Source organism: Ailuropoda melanoleuca, chromosome 8 (genome assembly GCF_002007445.2).
Source record: "Ailuropoda melanoleuca isolate Jingjing chromosome 8, ASM200744v2, whole genome shotgun sequence".
Classification (NCBI taxonomy): Eukaryota; Metazoa; Chordata; class Mammalia; order Carnivora; family Ursidae; genus Ailuropoda; species Ailuropoda melanoleuca.
In genome coordinates this window covers 90,117,391-90,134,182 of record NC_048225.1, presented here as the reverse complement: position 1 = coordinate 90,134,182, position 16,792 = coordinate 90,117,391, and the positions used below count along the sequence as shown (strand labels likewise).

The window sequence follows — 16,792 nt, the reverse complement described above, 5'->3', positions numbered from 1 at the left end:
GATTTATGGTTGATTTTAATAATAAGCATCACATTTGATATAATTAGTTTGCCTAATATTGGCAGACTTAAAAAAAATCACCTAATGAATTCATTATTGGTGGAAGACTTACCTGTGATGTCAGAGGTAGAGAGTGTTAAAGTCTAGATACATATCAGCTAAATGTTCATTTCCTACTGATAGCTAATGATACTCAGCTTTGCATGGGGAAAGAAAATCTAGAGCAGAATTTCCCCTTTGTAAACTCAGTAAATTCTAATGTGCTCTGAATTTATTCTATGATAACAGAATACCATTTTATAAGGCTTTCTTTACTTAGCAATGCCCTTATTCAATATCTTATTCCCAGTTGAGCAAAATTATATATCGATATCAGTTTATATTTAATGATTAATACTGGTGGGGACACATGATTAAAGCACTGATGTTCATATACAAAAAATGGGTGTATCGACTTACATGAATTTTCAAAACTAAAAAGAAATCACACCAGAATTACCATTATGAAAGAGATTCTTGTGTGCATTAGAAAAACTTACCTTTCTTCATATTTTTTGGGCATATGTGTTTATTTAAAAGTAAGCACATATACAAATCCACTAAAAATATTGTTGAGCGTTGTATTTTTACAGTGACTTATTTTTTGCAAAATGAACATCCTGATTTTGATGAATTTTTCAAAATTTTAGGGAAAAATGACATTTTTTTTCACTTTTCAGAGTATGTCACTTTAATCTGAAGCCCTCACAGCAACTCAGTGACATGGACATGATTTCACGAATGTCATTCTTTTCTTATTTTAACTCCAAATTACAAAGATCTGGCATAACTTCTTTACTCCTGTATATCCCTGAATGCTAGAAAAAAATGCCTTCTGGTGCACAGATGGTACCAAATAAGTAAATAAATCATTGAATGAGTGAATAAGCACATTTCTTGCACCATAAATGGCATAGACCATATAGGTGGTGTTGCAGGTGGAAAGAACGTTTAAACTGCACAACTTTGAGAATGAGGGTGAATGATGATACGGGCTCATGCCTGCCACGATCTGTCCACCAAATCATGAGCTGCCATCTAGCCCCATTTCTCACCACTGCAGAGACGGTCTCTGTGACTGTGAGCTATCAGAGCAGAGTGTACCCAAATCTCGCTTTTCGTCCAAGACTCCCAATGTGTGCTCCAAGGACTCGCAGCGTCAACATCACCTGCAACTTGTTCTTCGTGTTAGTTCGCAGCCTCCCTCCCACAGGTGTGATGCATCAGACACTCTGAGGGCGGGCTCAGCAACCCATGTCTTCTAAGCATTCCAGAGGATTCCGATGCATGCTCAGGTTCAAGACCCACTGCTCTGGAAACCCTTTACTATTCTTCTGATGATGTCCAACTTTCCTTCTAATTAACACAGTCTAATTTTAGGGTTATGAATACTTCAGGTGAATACGTTTCGGCCTTTGAGGAATTGCCTTCTTAAAGTAATTTGCATAGCTCATGTCTGACTGACACTTTATGAGCTTACTTGGAATTTAACTATTATCTGTGGCTGCATAGCAAGTCACCCCAAAACTTTGCAGCTGAAAATAGGAAACATTTATGCTCTCCCAGCTTTCAAGGGTCAAGAATCTCAGAGGAACTTACTTGAGTGGTTCTGGCTAGGGTCTCTTAAGAGGCTGTACCCAGGTGCTGTCTAGGACTACAGTCATCTCATGTTCTGACTGGGGAAGGACACGCTTCCAAGCTGACTCACTTGGCTGTTGGAAGACCTCAGGAGATGCACTTCCATGCTCACATGGGTCTCTCCTCAGGACTGCCTTATCACCTGGAAGCTGGCTTCCATCGGAGGGAGCAATCCCAAGAGAGAATAAGGAGTGCATGGTCTTTTTATAACCTTATCTTGGAAGAAACATCCCATTGCTTGTACTGTATTCTGTTCATTAGCAGCCCACAGTCAAGGGGAGGGTAAAGCACAGGGCATGAACACCAAGAGGCAGGAATCATTGGGGGTCAACTTAGAAACTTCCATATAGGTAAGTTATTTCCCAAGTTCTCCAATTCCTTGCACTGCAATGTTTCAATGTGGACTTTGATTTTTAGTGTCAGAAGTCTCAATACAAACTGGATTATAAAAAGAAAACGTGTGCCTTATGGGATCCATCAAACATTGTCACCTGGACCTGGTCATCTTGGTTTTGTTTGCTCTGTATTGGTTCCATTCTCTGGTACCTTCTCCTCTCTTATTGGATTAATAAGCTGCAAGGTTAATGGGTTCAAGGTCAGTGGTATAGTGTGAAAGTCTCTTCTCTCAGAAACCATGGGATAAACTTTGTTGGCTGAGTGGTCACAGGCTCATGCCTGAATCAGCTGAAAGGCTGAGGAAGCATGACTGTATTGGCTGAGACCCAGGACACACATTGTACCCACAAGTAGGATGAGCCCCACAGGAAACACAGCAGCTATGAGAGAGGGAGGTAAATGCCCTCAGGAGGGACCGCATCAGGCAGGCGTTGCACTCAAGTACTGTCTATATAGTTGTCTCCTCTGAGTTCGTAGTGAACTAGAACCTCCTGGAAAATGCCCACCCTCTCCCTCATCGTCCACTCCCGCACCAATGGATCATAGAGCCCTCTCGATCTACTGCTACCTCCCATCTCCTATCCCATGAATCTCTCACCTGGGCACAAGCAATAACACCTAATTCGTTGCCTACATGCTTACATTTTTATTCGCCTTCTGTTTGTTCTCCATGTAGCCACCAGAATAGGGTTTTTTTTAAACGCCATCTGATGAAGTTCATGCTCTGCTGAAAATTTGTCAAAGTCCCATAAAAATCCAAGTGCCATATGACCTGGCCTCTGCCTGCTTCTGCACCTTGATCACTGTCTACCACCAATCCTCCCTCTCTGAGCTCCCCAAATTCTAATTGCCATGCTTCTGCCCTTCCCAGTCTCTCTACCCGCTCCTCCTTCTCCTGAGGAAGCTCTTTCCTTACACTGTGGCTCTCCCCCTCCACCCCTGCTCTCCACCCTCTCCATCTTCAGGGCCCAACTATAATGTCACTTCTTAAGACAGGCCTTCCCTGACCCTCCAACGTTAAATACTCTCATAGCAGCCTGTGCCTTCTCTTTATTGCATTTACCAGAATTTGAATTTTAGGCTTGTTTAGAACCTTCCCTCTCTAGACGAGAAGCTTAATGAAGGCAGCAACCTTGCTATATCCACAGAGCTCCTCTTTGGCAGCCAGTAGGCATTCAATAAATATTTGATAGATGTGGAATCACATCCTTCCTTATTTCAGATCTATGCAATGACATTATCCAGAAGATTAAATGAATGGCAGGAGTTACCATAGAGTTGAAATTTTTTGGTAGTCTGGCTTGGCCTGGTTCATGGGGTTAAGTCAAGCACAGGAGAGAATAAAATCCCCTTGAAGGCTTAACAATGATAAAGCCATATATGTGGTCTTACTTTCATTCTTAGGACAACCTCTTGTGAGTTCAGTGCACTCTCCCTATTTTGTAGATGAGGAAACTGATGGTCAAAGAGATAAAGAGACACCTTCAAACTTACACGGTTCTCAAATGGTAGAGTTAGGACACCCACAGAGGTCACTTGGACTCCAAACTTACAAGTCTGATTGGAATCATGGGAAAGACAGTGGCATTTTTTGTTTTTGTAACTATGAGTAGGCCAAGGTCAAAAAGCAAAATAAGCATAAAAGTGAAGTCCTATAGATTTCATGCTGTTAGAGCAGAACAACAACTCTGAAAGCACTGGAATGAAGGGAGTATAGAATTTTGGGGAGCTCAATCTTTTTATGACATATTTCAGATTTTCCTGTCCACTGAAGTAAAATTGAGGGGTGTTGAATAGTCCTGCGACATGAGAGAAATCAAGTCCAACTAGTCTTTCTATTACACTTTTAATGAGATTTGTATGTGTTAAGAAACACAGGCATAAAATGAAACAGTATAAACCATCCCCTTTCCTTGTTTTCCAGCTTCGATGATCCACAAACTAGTCTACTTCCTTTTCTCCCTCTTACTTCAAGCACAGTGAGTAAGTATGTGTTTGGCACAAGAAGGCTCTTAAAGCGGTAGGAGTATTTAACTGAAGAGGCTGTGGGGGCTGCAGGGGAAAGCAGAGCTCAAGTCAGTGTGCCGACTGGTCTCTTGGTTCCTTCAAGTTATTTGTGAGGCTGAGGCTGGCTTGTTGGAGCGTTTCCTGCCGATGTTACAGTTTGGAATTTTTCTTTTGATCTTATTTTAATGTCTCTATAAAGTAAATCTGTGCTCCCCCTCCCCCCACATATATATGTGTCTAATGAGAGAATAATGCGAGAAGGATGACGGAAGACGACTACTACAGATACGCCGATGGAGAAAAGGAGGGAAAAGGACAATTCAGCATTTGGGATTGGCGTGAGTCTTCCATTCCATGAGTCTGGGAAAGGGGAGCACCATGCGGGTGACTGTAAACTCTGAATTAATCCCCCACTGCGGTAAGCACAAGCCAGTTTGACAGAGGACCAGTGCTTCGCACGGTGTGGTCAAATTTGCAAAAGACTGAGAAAGAACAAGAAAGAATCACCAAGTTGTTAAAGGAAAGGAGAGAAGTTAACAAACAAGAGAAGTTCAAAGTGTTTGGGATCACTTAACCTGGAGAACAAAAAGCCTGTGACAGGGTAGAAATGATTCTGAAGGTGGTGAATTCATCTCATGTCCTATATATGCTGGATACCCTGGTTCCAAATACCTGAAGAGAGGCCAGGTGAATGAGGTCCACATCCACACTTCCATTCAGATGTTTATCAAACACCTGTTTGGTACCAGGCCCTGGTAATTGTGGATACTATGGGGAACAGACAGATATGGCTTATGCTCTCACTGAGCTTACAGTGTAGTCAGAAGAAGCACAACACAGTGTGACAAGTGCAAAAATAGAAGCCCATGTTGCCTGGGAAGCAAACAGCAAGACACCTGACTAGCTAGGATTCAGGAGAAACTTCCAGACTGCTGGGAGATCTGAAGGACAATATCCGTGATGATTCGTTTTAGGTGGCTTGGCTACTAGTTATTTGGTAAAAACCCTTATCTAGGTGTTGCCGTGAAGGTATTTTGTACGTGTGGTTGCAATCTATAATCAGTTGACTTGAAGGAAAGATTACCTTTGGTGATATGGGTAGGCCTCATATAATCAGTTGAAGGTCTTATGAGCAAAAACTGAGGTTTTCCAGAAAAGAAGAAATTCAAGACAGAAGCATCAACTCTTGCCTGAGTTTCCAGCCAGCCAGAGCTGCCCTAGGAATTTCAGATGGACTTGCCAGCCCCCATGACAGTGTGAGCCAATTCCTTAAAATAAATCTTCTGCACACACGTACACACATGCCCTATTGGTTCTGTTTCTCTAGAGAACCCTACTAATACAATGTCTTAGTCATGTAAAGCCGGGGGAAGGTGTGTGAGGGAAGATGAACGTACCCAGAAAGGCCTGGAATGAAAAAGAGAAGCCAGATCAGGAAGCAAATTATATGTCACCCAGAGAGTTTGAAAAGGTTTTAAGTGAGAGGATCAGATTCACATTCCAGAAAGGACATCCGATTATATTGAGAGCAGGAGTGGAGAAAAACATGTTTCTGTTCCAGCAGGAAGGAATTCCTAATAAGGAAGACATTTTTAATAGGTGAAAGAGGTGCTGAATCTATTCTGGAATTTAAAAAATAATTTGGCATTTTTAAGCATTGATGGCCACCATTCTGCAAAAGGTTTACAACGTTCTTTTTACCCTCAAGAGTGTTTCTGCTCTGCCTGACCTCCTTCAGGTCTATAGCTTTCGCTAGTTTCTCACATCTACAGTTTTCACTAGGAAGTTCTCCTTGTAGCTGGCAAAATACTTCAAGTTGGCCCAGGAGCCTTTCTGGAAGATAAACTCTCTAACATAGCGGTGGAGGTGGGAGGGTGGAGGTCAGCGGGGTATTCCCTCAGCGAAAGTGAGAAGGAAGAGAGAGTTTACACTCGGGCTGAAGTTCCGCTGCATCACGTGTGAAGCGAGGGGACTAACCTAGTTCAGCTGCAGCCTCGACTCAGCGCGCTCTCTTCCCCTCCTCTGCAGGTTGGGTGCCCGGCACCCCTGCAGCCACGCCTTCAGCAGCCCCCGGGCGGCAGTCTACGAGTCTGGGCGGGGTCTGGTAGCCGCCAAGCTGGAATCTTGACGCGGAGGTGTGCGGGAGCGCCGGGTTCAGACTGATGTCCCAGGTCTCCCACTCCGCTGCTCTGCCGAGAACATCCGCAACCCCTGTCCGCGGCAAGGGGGTCTTGCCCTGAGAGGCTTCCGATTTTTCTTCCATTCCCTCTGCATCCCTAGATGCCTTCTGCACCCTAGCTCCCGGTGTTTTCCCCATCCTTTCTGGTTTGGAACCTTCTTTTGATCAGAGTTCGGCTGCCCAGGTCAAGCACCCAAGGAAGTGGGGTGTGGTGGGGGTTGCTGGTGACTCGACAACACCTCCCCAAGCGTAGACTGGAATAAGCCAGCAGCCTCATTACCGATCCCACTCCAGGGGTCTCAGGTCGCCCATGGGGCAGTTCTCGTACAACCCCGGGTGGTGGTGGTGGTGGTGGTGGTGGTGGGCCAGTGGAGCGGAAGATGCTCACGTGCAGGGGTCCTGGGACTCGCGCCCCAGAGCTCCGTCCCGCACCCCGCCCTGGGAGGAGATAGGTTGGAGCTCTGTGCGCCAGAGAGCGAGAATGGGCATGTGGGGAGGGGGCAGTGCTAGTGGAAGGGGCTGAGAGGAGAAGAGGCAGCAGGTGAGCCCCAGGGCAGTGCCCCCACGCGAGGAGGCAGGGGCGACGCCGGTGCGGGNCCCGGCCGCAGGCGCGTGCGGGGGCGGCGGCGCCCGCGCCCAACTTGGCCTCGGCCTCGCCCTCTGCCCAGCCCGCCGGTGTCCCCTCCTTCCCGCGATTTCGTTTCTTCTCACGCTCCCCCCACCCCCTCCCGCGTCCAGCCCCGCTCTCCCCACCTTGTAAAACAAAGCCGGGGAAAATGCCTGCCCGTGCAGCTCGGAGCGCGCAGCCCGACTCTGAATAAGAAGTGAGTACAATGGCGTGTTTGTAAAAGCTTCAAGTCCGTCTTTTTCAAAAAACATTTTGAATGCTGCATGCCTCATGCTTCCCAGCGCCTCGCGGGAGAGACCCGGCTATAGAGCAGGAGGTGAGACCCCCGGGGGCCCCCCCCCCCCGAACCTCCCGCCCCGCGCTTTCCCGCCCCTGCCTGGACTGGGAGGGCTGCAAATGCCCCGCTGGCCGCAAGCGGACGTCCTCCACCTTCGTTTCCCGTCCGAGGTGTTGGGTCATAATCTCGCCTTGGAGGCAGACCGATGCCGGGCTCCTCTGCTGGCTGCTGCTCCCCCCTCTCCCGCTGGTGCCTGGGGCTTTTTGCATCTGCCTCGGGTGTGGGTTTGGGACACCTTGGGGGAGTTTCCGAAGGAGGAGGAGGGTCAGCCCTTGGGAGCAGCCGACCGGCAGGGACGCATGGTGACCCTGGTCACACTTGTTGCCCATTGCGTGGTGGAACAGGCAGTGGTGCTGAAAAAAGGCTCGTTTCTCTTGCTATTGAGTCGTCAGCTGCGGCCCGGAGCATAGAAGGCATACCTGCGTGAGCCTGGGAGACCAGGATTAAGAGGAGACTGTGATGTGCTGGAGGCAGAGGAGGGAGGTAGTGATGGTGATGACAGTGTGTGCAAGGGACGACTCTTGGATTCCTTGTTCTGAGGAGCGACTCTGCCTGATCATACATCAAACGACGTGGAGATGGAAATACAGAGGTTCCCCATGTTAGATTGAGAGAAAAGGCTGTTGTTTATTTTGGTATTTTACCAATTGATGTCCATTCTGTCTGCCAAATGTGCATTTATATCTATTTCTGCTAATTAAAAATAAGAGACTAGCTTAAAAGAATTAAACTTCATCAGGAAATGAATTAGCTTAACACACACACACACACACACACAATCTTTTAAAAAACGTATCTGTCCCTTTCCCCCAAAGGCATATAGTTATAATGTGTTCATGTGGCACTGGGATTTTGGATTGGGATTTGGATGCATCAAGGTAAACAGTCTTGGTGTTTTCCACTTCTACAGACTAGAAATCACTGATGTGAGAAACCAGAAATATGAGAGCACCGAGAATTGGAAAGGAAAGGCTTGGAAAGCTTCCTTCAGAGAGATAATGTGGCTTTCCTGTTATTTTTATTCCAAAGATGGCTTGATTTTAGATTATGACCTTTATTTTTCACTCAAGACACACTAAATAGCTTGGCGGTGGGGTGGCGTAGGTAGCCAGCAGATGACAGTGATATCAGCTGTTATCAGCATGTCTATTAAAAAAGTTTTTCTAATTAAAACATTAAAACACATGTCCAATGCTAATTTTGAGCAAAGTTGCCTATACAAGTATTACATGACAAAGGTGCCTACTGGTTTGTGGCTTTATTCTGAGCAGGTGAGTGTCTCAGGAGAGAAACGTGTATGCACCTGTATCCAGCAGGTTGAACCATTGGAAATCGCTGAAACGAGCAATTACATCTGTATGTGGAACCTTCACTTGGAGCCCTGGGTACAGTTACTTCCTTGGAGCTCTGACTTCATCTCTTCAAAATCAAAGTCATTTGGGGCTTTGCTGGTTTGAGGAGCCCTCTGTTTTCGGCCGTCACTGTAAAACACTACTTACTTAGGTCTCCAGCTTCAAATAGCTTTGTTTGCAAAGCTTCTCTGTGATGGGCAACTGATGATTTATTTTCTGTACTCAAACTCCGGTGGTCCTACGTTTAACTCATAGCGTTAGTCAGGAGGGCAGGGTATCTAACCCTGTGAAAATCGACACTTTCCATTCTCTTCTTATCCTCAAGTGATTTCAGGTTCCTATAGGGTATTTGGGTGCAATTCCATAGGGATTTCTCATATACTTACCTTAAAGTGTCTTTTAGGTTAGGTTTTTATTATAGCAAACCTGTATTATATATACCAGAGTAATTTTACTTATATCTGTAACAATTGTGGACTCTAAATTCTTTGTTCTGGTTGAGTTGGTGGTTTTTTAAAGTCCTTTTTCTTGGCTATTCTGTTAACCTTTTTGGTTCAGTGTTGCCTTTCCAGTCAAACATTCTGTAGTAGATGGCTTATTTTCCCTTTAACAAGTGGAAGTCTAGTGTCTTTGTATTTTCTAAAAAGAAATCCATTAATGATACTTTTGAACAACTGAGATAAATAATAAATGGGTTTACAGTCACCTCAGAGTATACGGGAATTTGCAAGAGAACACAGAAAGCCACTCTAATGGAGCAATTAGCTTTGTACAGAGCACGGAGGGTCTAAGGTGTAAGATACGGTTTTACTTTTTTTTCTGGATAATGTTCACTGTTGAAATGGGAGGAACTTGTCATGTCTTGGCTGCACCAAGGATTGCGCCAGAAAAGGTAGCAATACTTTTGTTTTTTTTCAGAGATTGTATAACAAGATATAGAGAATGTTTAATCACGAACCACTTTAGAGGGCAGGCAAAAAGAAATGATTGGGCAATTGAGTGGTTTACTTACCATCATGTTTTACCAGAAAATGACTAGTATTTTACTTTGAGCAACAATGTTTGGGTCACAAATTCACTTATAATGCAATCCCTTTACTACAATGAATTTTTCCATAAAAATAAAGAATATTCCTTATGTTGGTTCCTTGTGGTATAGAGGGTTAAGTTCTTGAGAACAGGAATCATCCATGAACCTTCTTCATGAGTATTCATGAGATAGTACTATCAACTCTTAGGAGTTCAGTCTTTGTTGAGTAGCTCGGTAAACAGATAGATGTAAATTTAAAAATGAATTAGGAAGACCTCAGGCATTCTTTCATTCTTTTTTTTTTTAAGTTTCTTGGTCCACCTCCTGTTTTCTTCCTCCTGTCTGGAACCCCCATAGCAGCAGAGAGCTGAGACCCAGCCCCTTTCCCTTGAACCTGTGTATAAGGTCCCGGATGCGTGATAGTGGGAGCACTCTGGTTGGTTCCAGACCTTCCACCAGGAGAGCAGCGGTGCTCAGTCAGCCTTTGCTCAGCCCCTAAGGAAGCCCAGCCATTACCCCTCTACTCTTCTCCAGCCTAACCTTCGTTCTCTGTTGTTGTCAGTGGCGGCACCTGACTTGTTGGACCCTAAATCTACCGCTCAGAACTCCAAACCGAGGCTCTCGTTTTCCACGAAACCCACAGTGCTTGCTTCCCGGGTGGAGAGTGACACGACCATTAATGTTATGAAATGGAAGACGGTCTCCACGATTTTCCTGGTGGTTGTCCTCTATCTGGTCATCGGAGCCACCGTGTTCAAAGCATTGGAGCAGCCTCATGAGATTTCACAGAGGACCACCATTGTGATCCAGAAGCAGACATTCATTTCCCAACACTCTTGTGTCAATTCGACTGAGCTGGACGAACTCATCCAGGTAATAATGGCACAGAGGAGTTGTTACCCTGCTTCCTCTCTGGGGAAAGAAAGTAATGGCAGGAGGCAGGAGGAGGCTCCCTGGAGCACAATGGCGTGCCTGTGGGGGCCCTATTCCACTTTCACTTTAGCATTGACTTGTCTCCTTTCTGCACTTCTTCCCTCTTTTCTTCTTCTCTCTTTTCTTCTCCTTCGTTTCTCCTTCCTTCTGTTCCTTCTTATCCTCTTCTCTTCCTTCTGTCCCATTGTCTTCTGGATTTGTCTTTCCTTGCCCTCTCTTAGAACTGCCAGTGCACACGCGTGGACGTGGGGTTGCGTTGCTGGAGGCTTTTGTGGTCCGATTATCATTGCCGACTGAGAAGCACTGCTGTGGCAAGTGAGAGGAAAACCTAAGGCAGAAAAGTGGTTTAATCATGCCAGGGACCATCATTAGATAGAAGAGATGTGTTTGTGGTGTGACCCTCTTGAGATGGGTGCCCCTCATGATTAACCAGTTGTAGCTCACCTCTTTAACCTAGTCAAAGTTTACCTCTGATGACTGTCTTTTTAGGTGCCTAGAGAAATGACTCATCCTTGCTTCTCTAAACCCCAACTAAAAGCAATTTATTATTACACAAAAAAATAGAGTGTTTGAATTTTAAAAAATAATTTCGTTTTCATGTACCCTATCATGGCAGAACAGTGTGCTTATGGAAAATACCTTGTTTTAAAAGTTAGTCACAAAATGATTTAAATGTTTCAGTTAGGCTCCTTGGAGATAGCTGTATTTTTGTTGTAGATTTCTTTTACATAAAACAATTCAGTGGTCAAACCAAGAGTCTGGTCAGAAGAAAGGCCTAGAATGTTCTTTCAAGGAGAGATCTGACGGGTTGTGGAAAACATTTAATTGTACAGATACTCATTTTTCTGTAGAGCCTACTTTTCTTAAGTGGTGTAAGTCAAATTGGACTGAAAATTGAGTCATCTGAACGGGTTCTTCCTCATCTTATATTTCGTTTCACATCGTTTGAATGAGTTAGAATAGTAGATTGAGGGAGGGAATTCTTACTGGTCTTAATCCAGTTTTCTATTCAGAGAGCTTTGCTCTCTTATTTCCCTTCTGCCATGGATACCCCAAATGCTACCTCTGCCCTTCATGCCCCCCTCTATTTGTAGCCTACACACACAAGTCCATATTCAGGTTTTACTGAAAGCTAGCAAAGACAGCATTCTCTAACTCATTTAGCTCCTACCATATTCAGACACTTCTGCGTCTCAACTATTTGACTTACATTTTGAAAGCCTCCTCAGATACTTATATACTGCATTCTTTACTATTTTTAGATGATGGCAATATTTTCAGTATTGACAGTGAACCTGCCAACAGACATTGTTGTCCCAGCTACTGCCTTGCCTGTTCCTACATAAGATCTTTCACTTTGCTCTTGTCTTTGTGCCAGAGTTCTAAGAGGTGCTAAAAAATCTTAAAGAGTTCCCATTTCCCTAGGGTTTTAAAAGAAGAGCTCTAGGTTGTCTTGGAAGTAGCATGTGGTAGTGATAAGAGCCTAAACACTGGGATCAGATAGGATGTGTTTTGAACTCCAGTTGAACACTTTTCTAGAGATTGTCATCCTGAACAAGTAATTTTGCTCTCTAAGCCTTCAGTGATCTATATGGAATGCGGAAAGAATATCTATCCAACAGGGTGGCTGTGAAGAGTAAAGAGATAATCCCTATAAAGCATTTAGGATGCCACAAAGTGTTAGGTTTGTTTGCTGTTGTTTGTATTCCCTCCCTTCCCCCCACCCCTACGCCATCCCCTTATTGGGTTGAAATATCTGATTCAGGCAGGAGCATTCTTAGCATCTTAAGTGGTGTAGTGGGCTTGGGGCAGGGGGGAAGAAATGCCTGGAATTTCAAGACAATGCTGGAAGAAACTCTGTGTGAATTTGGAAATGGTCCCACTGTTCAGTACTACCTAGATTTATTCATAACTGTGACAATAACTTGAAGGTCATGGCAGGTGGAGACGATCTGAAGGTGGAGACTGATCATTTTCGTTCTATTGTTTTTGGAATGGATACAGACAGAGCTCAACCTAATATTTTTCTTTCCACCCCGTTTTAGCTTTATTAATACTCACCGCTGATGAGAATCTTTGCTTTTTAAAAATCTCAAGTATTTTTGTGCTTATTTAGAAGTCTCTTATTTATTGTCCTATCACTCATCTTTATAACCCCACGGCTTTAATAAATTATCTTATTCTCTTTGAATAAAGTTTCTTCTGATTAAAAAAATGTTTTTAATGGCATGGCTTCAAGGATCAAGGTCAGTATTTAAATAGGGGGGGAAGGCAAATGAGCCAGTAATCTTATATTAGAATTATATTTCGTTCATATGATCTCGTAAATTTGCACGTGTTTTTCCCACATTTATTTTCCCATGTAATCATCCCTTAAAACTTCATGAGTGGGTATATTAGGCAGTGATATCACAGCATTAAGGATTAGGGAGCCAACACACAGCAGTCCCAGTGACTTACGCCAGACAGACAGCATTATGAGGATGAGAGTTCGGGTGTTCAGAACCTTGATCTGCTGTTCTTTCCAGGAGTCTCGGCTGAGTTTAGCGTTTTTCAGTGCTAAGAGAGGGAACCAGTTGGAGAAGTGAGAAGTTCAGTCCTAGTGTTGGTAGAGAAGGACTTCTGGATTCCTTTTATGAAGGGTGGGGAAGGAGGAGGAAATGGGTAGTCAGACTGTAAGGTCAGGTACAGTTAATCTAATTTGGCCCCAGGCCCCAGGTTATTAATTACACCTCTGGATGGATTCTGGTAACCTCATAACAAGCTTGCTTGCATCACAGGGTGGGGTAGGCAAGGGGGGGGAGAGAAGAAAACAGAGCTTTAAGGCTCCTGAGAGCAACTGCTTCTTCTGCTACATGGTCCCAGCTGTGCTCTCCTTCTGAGCACTGTGATGACGTCAGCCGTCCAAGGCAAGACGGAGGATTGAGGAGGGGAAAGAGATGTCAAGACAAAGGAATCTAAAGGGCTAAAGTATTTTGAACACTTTGCTTTTCAACATCCATTACATTTAAGTTAGTGTGATGTCAGTATGGAAAAACATGGAAATGGTGAAGTTTTAAGACTCATGAATACCATTAACAGTAGCCAAAATTTAATGAGTACGAAATTTAATGTACAAGGCACTGTTCTAACCTTTTACGTGTATTGTCTCATTTAATTCTCAAGAAACCATAGGGCGTAAGTGCCTTATTAACTGCTTTTAACTTAGGTGCAAATTGAGGCGGAAGGAGCTTAATTTTCCAAGAGAACCAAGTGTTAGAGTGCGCTGTTGTTGAAACCTAAGTGGACAGACTACAAACTTATGCTCTTGGCTCCTGTATTACTGCTTCTAAACAAAATTAGTAAACATTAAGTTTGCTGTAAAGCTTCCTGTTATTCCATGTATTAGAGGGGAATGAATATCAAATTACAGTCCTATGTACATAATGATGTATATTATATATCTCTTCCTCCATATAAGAATGGAGATTATATAACCTGAACAGCAAGGATGCGAGGAGGGAGTGGTAGAAGATGACATCAGGCAGGTAACAAGGGCCAAGTCCTGTAGGGCCTTGTAAGTTAGAATATGGAGGTTGGCTTTCTGGTGCAGATGAGTGTCCTGTGCTGGCTTGTTTCCCCAGGATCACTCTGGCTGCTGAGTTGAGAAGACACCTCAGGTGGTCGCAGACAGAAACAGGGGGAACCGGTTATTTGGCTGTTGTGATAATCCTGGTGATTGATAAGGGGTGCTTGAACCAAGGTGGTGGCCGTGGCAGCTGTGAGACATGGTCAGAGTCTGGGAATATTTTAGAAGGAGAGTCAATGGGATTTACCAGTGGACAAGACTTGTGGTGCAAGGGTGAGGAGTCAAAGAAAAACACCAAAAGTTTTGTCCTGAGCAACTAAAAGAATACAGTGCCCACTTTCTTGACACAAGGAAGAGCAGAGGAGGCACTGGTGAGGGGATGATGTCAGGAACTTCGTGTGGGACGTTGCAGTAAGAGTGGCAGTTAGACAGGGTTCAATTATTGAAGAAGATTCACAGGACCCCAAATAAGAGGACTTCCAGATCTCCGTTGCAGGAAAATGAAAAAATGTACCAACAGCACCCAATAAAGATGTGTATCATAGGCAAAGGCTGCATGAGAGCCAAGGCCTCCCTCTGCCAGGCCATGCCAGGACATCCTTCTCTCTTAGATCCAGAGTGACCCACGTGTGCATGGTACCCTCAGAACCAGGAGCTCAAGGTGATGCCTTGGCCGGGATTTCTGCCACCCTGCTGGTCACAAAGGCAGGTTCCTGCCCAGCAGCCAGCCTCAGTGGCAGAGCTCTTCTGAGAGTCTCACCAAGACCAGGTGCAAATCATCCATCATGCTGTTCTCGATAAGTAATGTGACAAGCTGGTCCTAACCTCGCAGACACGCTACCAGCCATGGTTATAAAACAACGCTCTGGGTCAACGTGTCTCACACGAGCTACAGAAGTCTTAAGAAAACTTTGTCCATTTCCAGGGTCTCAAGGCCTCTCCCACGTACTACTGTCTTAGTGAACAAATTTATGTTTGCCTCCCCTTCCTGCCCATATGTTCATGCTGTCTTGATTTGCAAAGTGTTGTATATAAGTACATCAAATAACAATGAAATATTTTTATACACTGTTTCCTAACTATACTTAGGTTTTTATAAGGCATTTAAGTAGCTTATCAGGAAATGATTTTATCTCCAAAGGCTATATGAAGATTAACTAGTTAATACTGGTTTAAAAAAAAAGGAAGGAAGGAAGAAAAAGTGCTATGTGAGTACTGTATATTAATAAAATACTACTCAAACTCATTTGATTAAAAAGGAATATTACTTAAAACAATGGCCAGAACATTATTTGTTGGCTGCAATGGTTGTTTGAGAATGAGAGAAAGTACTCTCCATATACATTGGAAGACACTGAAGAGTATTTTTTGACTGAGGATTTATTTAGTCTAAGCCAAAAACAGGACTCAAATGTAAAGCTCAGTCCAATAGTATTAGAGTGAAATTTGACCAGTATAGATCTGTTAATAGCTATTATGATGATGGCTTTAACATTCTTAGACCGTGTTTGTATTCAATCATAGATTTGTACTCTGTCTTACACTCTAAGGTATATTATATTATTTAATTCCCACATCTCTTCGATATATATTTTTTTGGTTCACATTTGTAAAATGTTCAGCAAGAGACAAAAATGGCACCTTGATCGGATTCTTTCTTTTGACTCCATCTCCAGTGTCTTTCTCATAGATAGGAATGTGTGCAACACTGTGTCTAGTGATAATAGCTAACCAATGAATTTTTAGTCCAAGTCTGCATCTTTCTAAAAGTCCTGCCATATACATTCTTTCTCGTTTGGTCAGGAAGCAGGTTAGGCTTCATCCTCTCCCTTTTGCAGGTAGGTAAACTGAAGCACAGAATGTTTAACTCAAGTCCCTCTTAGCCTTTTTAGTGTGAGATGCTCCAGGTGGCATAGCAAGCATTAGAGTGGCAGACTGCTGTTCAGGTGACTCTAGAGTGTGTCTCCCTTGTACCGAAAGACTTCTCTAGAAACTATATTATTTTGTAGGGTTTTCTCACCCCGGGCTCCTCTTGTATTCCTACCAAGCAAATCAGATTTCTAACCCGTGTGCGGAGGACATGCTGTCTGCATTTTGAGCTGCCCATGCCTCTTTTTGCTCTGGGCTCCTGCTAGCAAAGGTCAGCAGCAGAAGGCACAGCAGGTCTGTAGTTGTGAATACAAAGTATATAGTTGTGGAAAACTAAAGCCCAATAATGAGGCCACAAACGAACAACTAAAATATTATGCTTAGACTTGTATGGCGGGCGCTAGTCGTGCTGAGGCATGAACGGGTGATGTAAGCCAGGGAAGGCGATTTCAAGCTGGAGAATTCTTACCTGGAAGGAAGAGATAGATCGGATGGAAAGAGGAGGAACAAAGGGAAATAGTTGCAGGGACACAAGAAGTTAACGTTCTACTTGTAGGTTTACAAGACTTTTTACCCTCTTCTTGCTTTCTGACATTTATAAAATGTGTCAAGTATGTAACATAATGTAACAAGTGTCCCGTACAAAATCCAAGTAATACAAGAAGGTACAAAGAAAAAAGCAAATACCTGAAATCCCTTCACCTAGTGGCTAAGACTTCTCGTGTGTGTGTGTGTGTGTGTGTGTGTGTGTACACATACATACACACATATGTATTTTCACACAGAATTTTACATGCAGGGGTCACGTATATGTGT

At 43.8% G+C, this 16,792-nt stretch overlaps 1 protein-coding gene across 4 annotated transcripts in view; it reads left to right on the top strand.

Annotated features, from left to right (window-relative positions):
• KCNK2 (potassium two pore domain channel subfamily K member 2) overlaps window positions 1-16,792 on the top strand; it is a 207,607-nt gene that overhangs the window by 62,382 nt on the left and 128,433 nt on the right. Inside the window, exons 1-2 of one of the 4 annotated variants that reach the window (XM_019810276.2) lie at window positions 6,892-7,203; window positions 10,169-10,479. In XM_019810276.2, the coding sequence (XP_019665835.1) occupies window positions 7,158-7,203; window positions 10,169-10,479 (357 nt within the window). In that variant the 5' untranslated portion in view covers window positions 6,892-7,157. Of the gene's footprint in view, window positions 1-6,891; window positions 7,204-10,168; window positions 10,480-16,792 lie in introns of those variants that run through there. The other 3 variants (XM_019810278.2, XM_002929577.4, XM_019810277.2) reach the window with 3 other exon arrangements.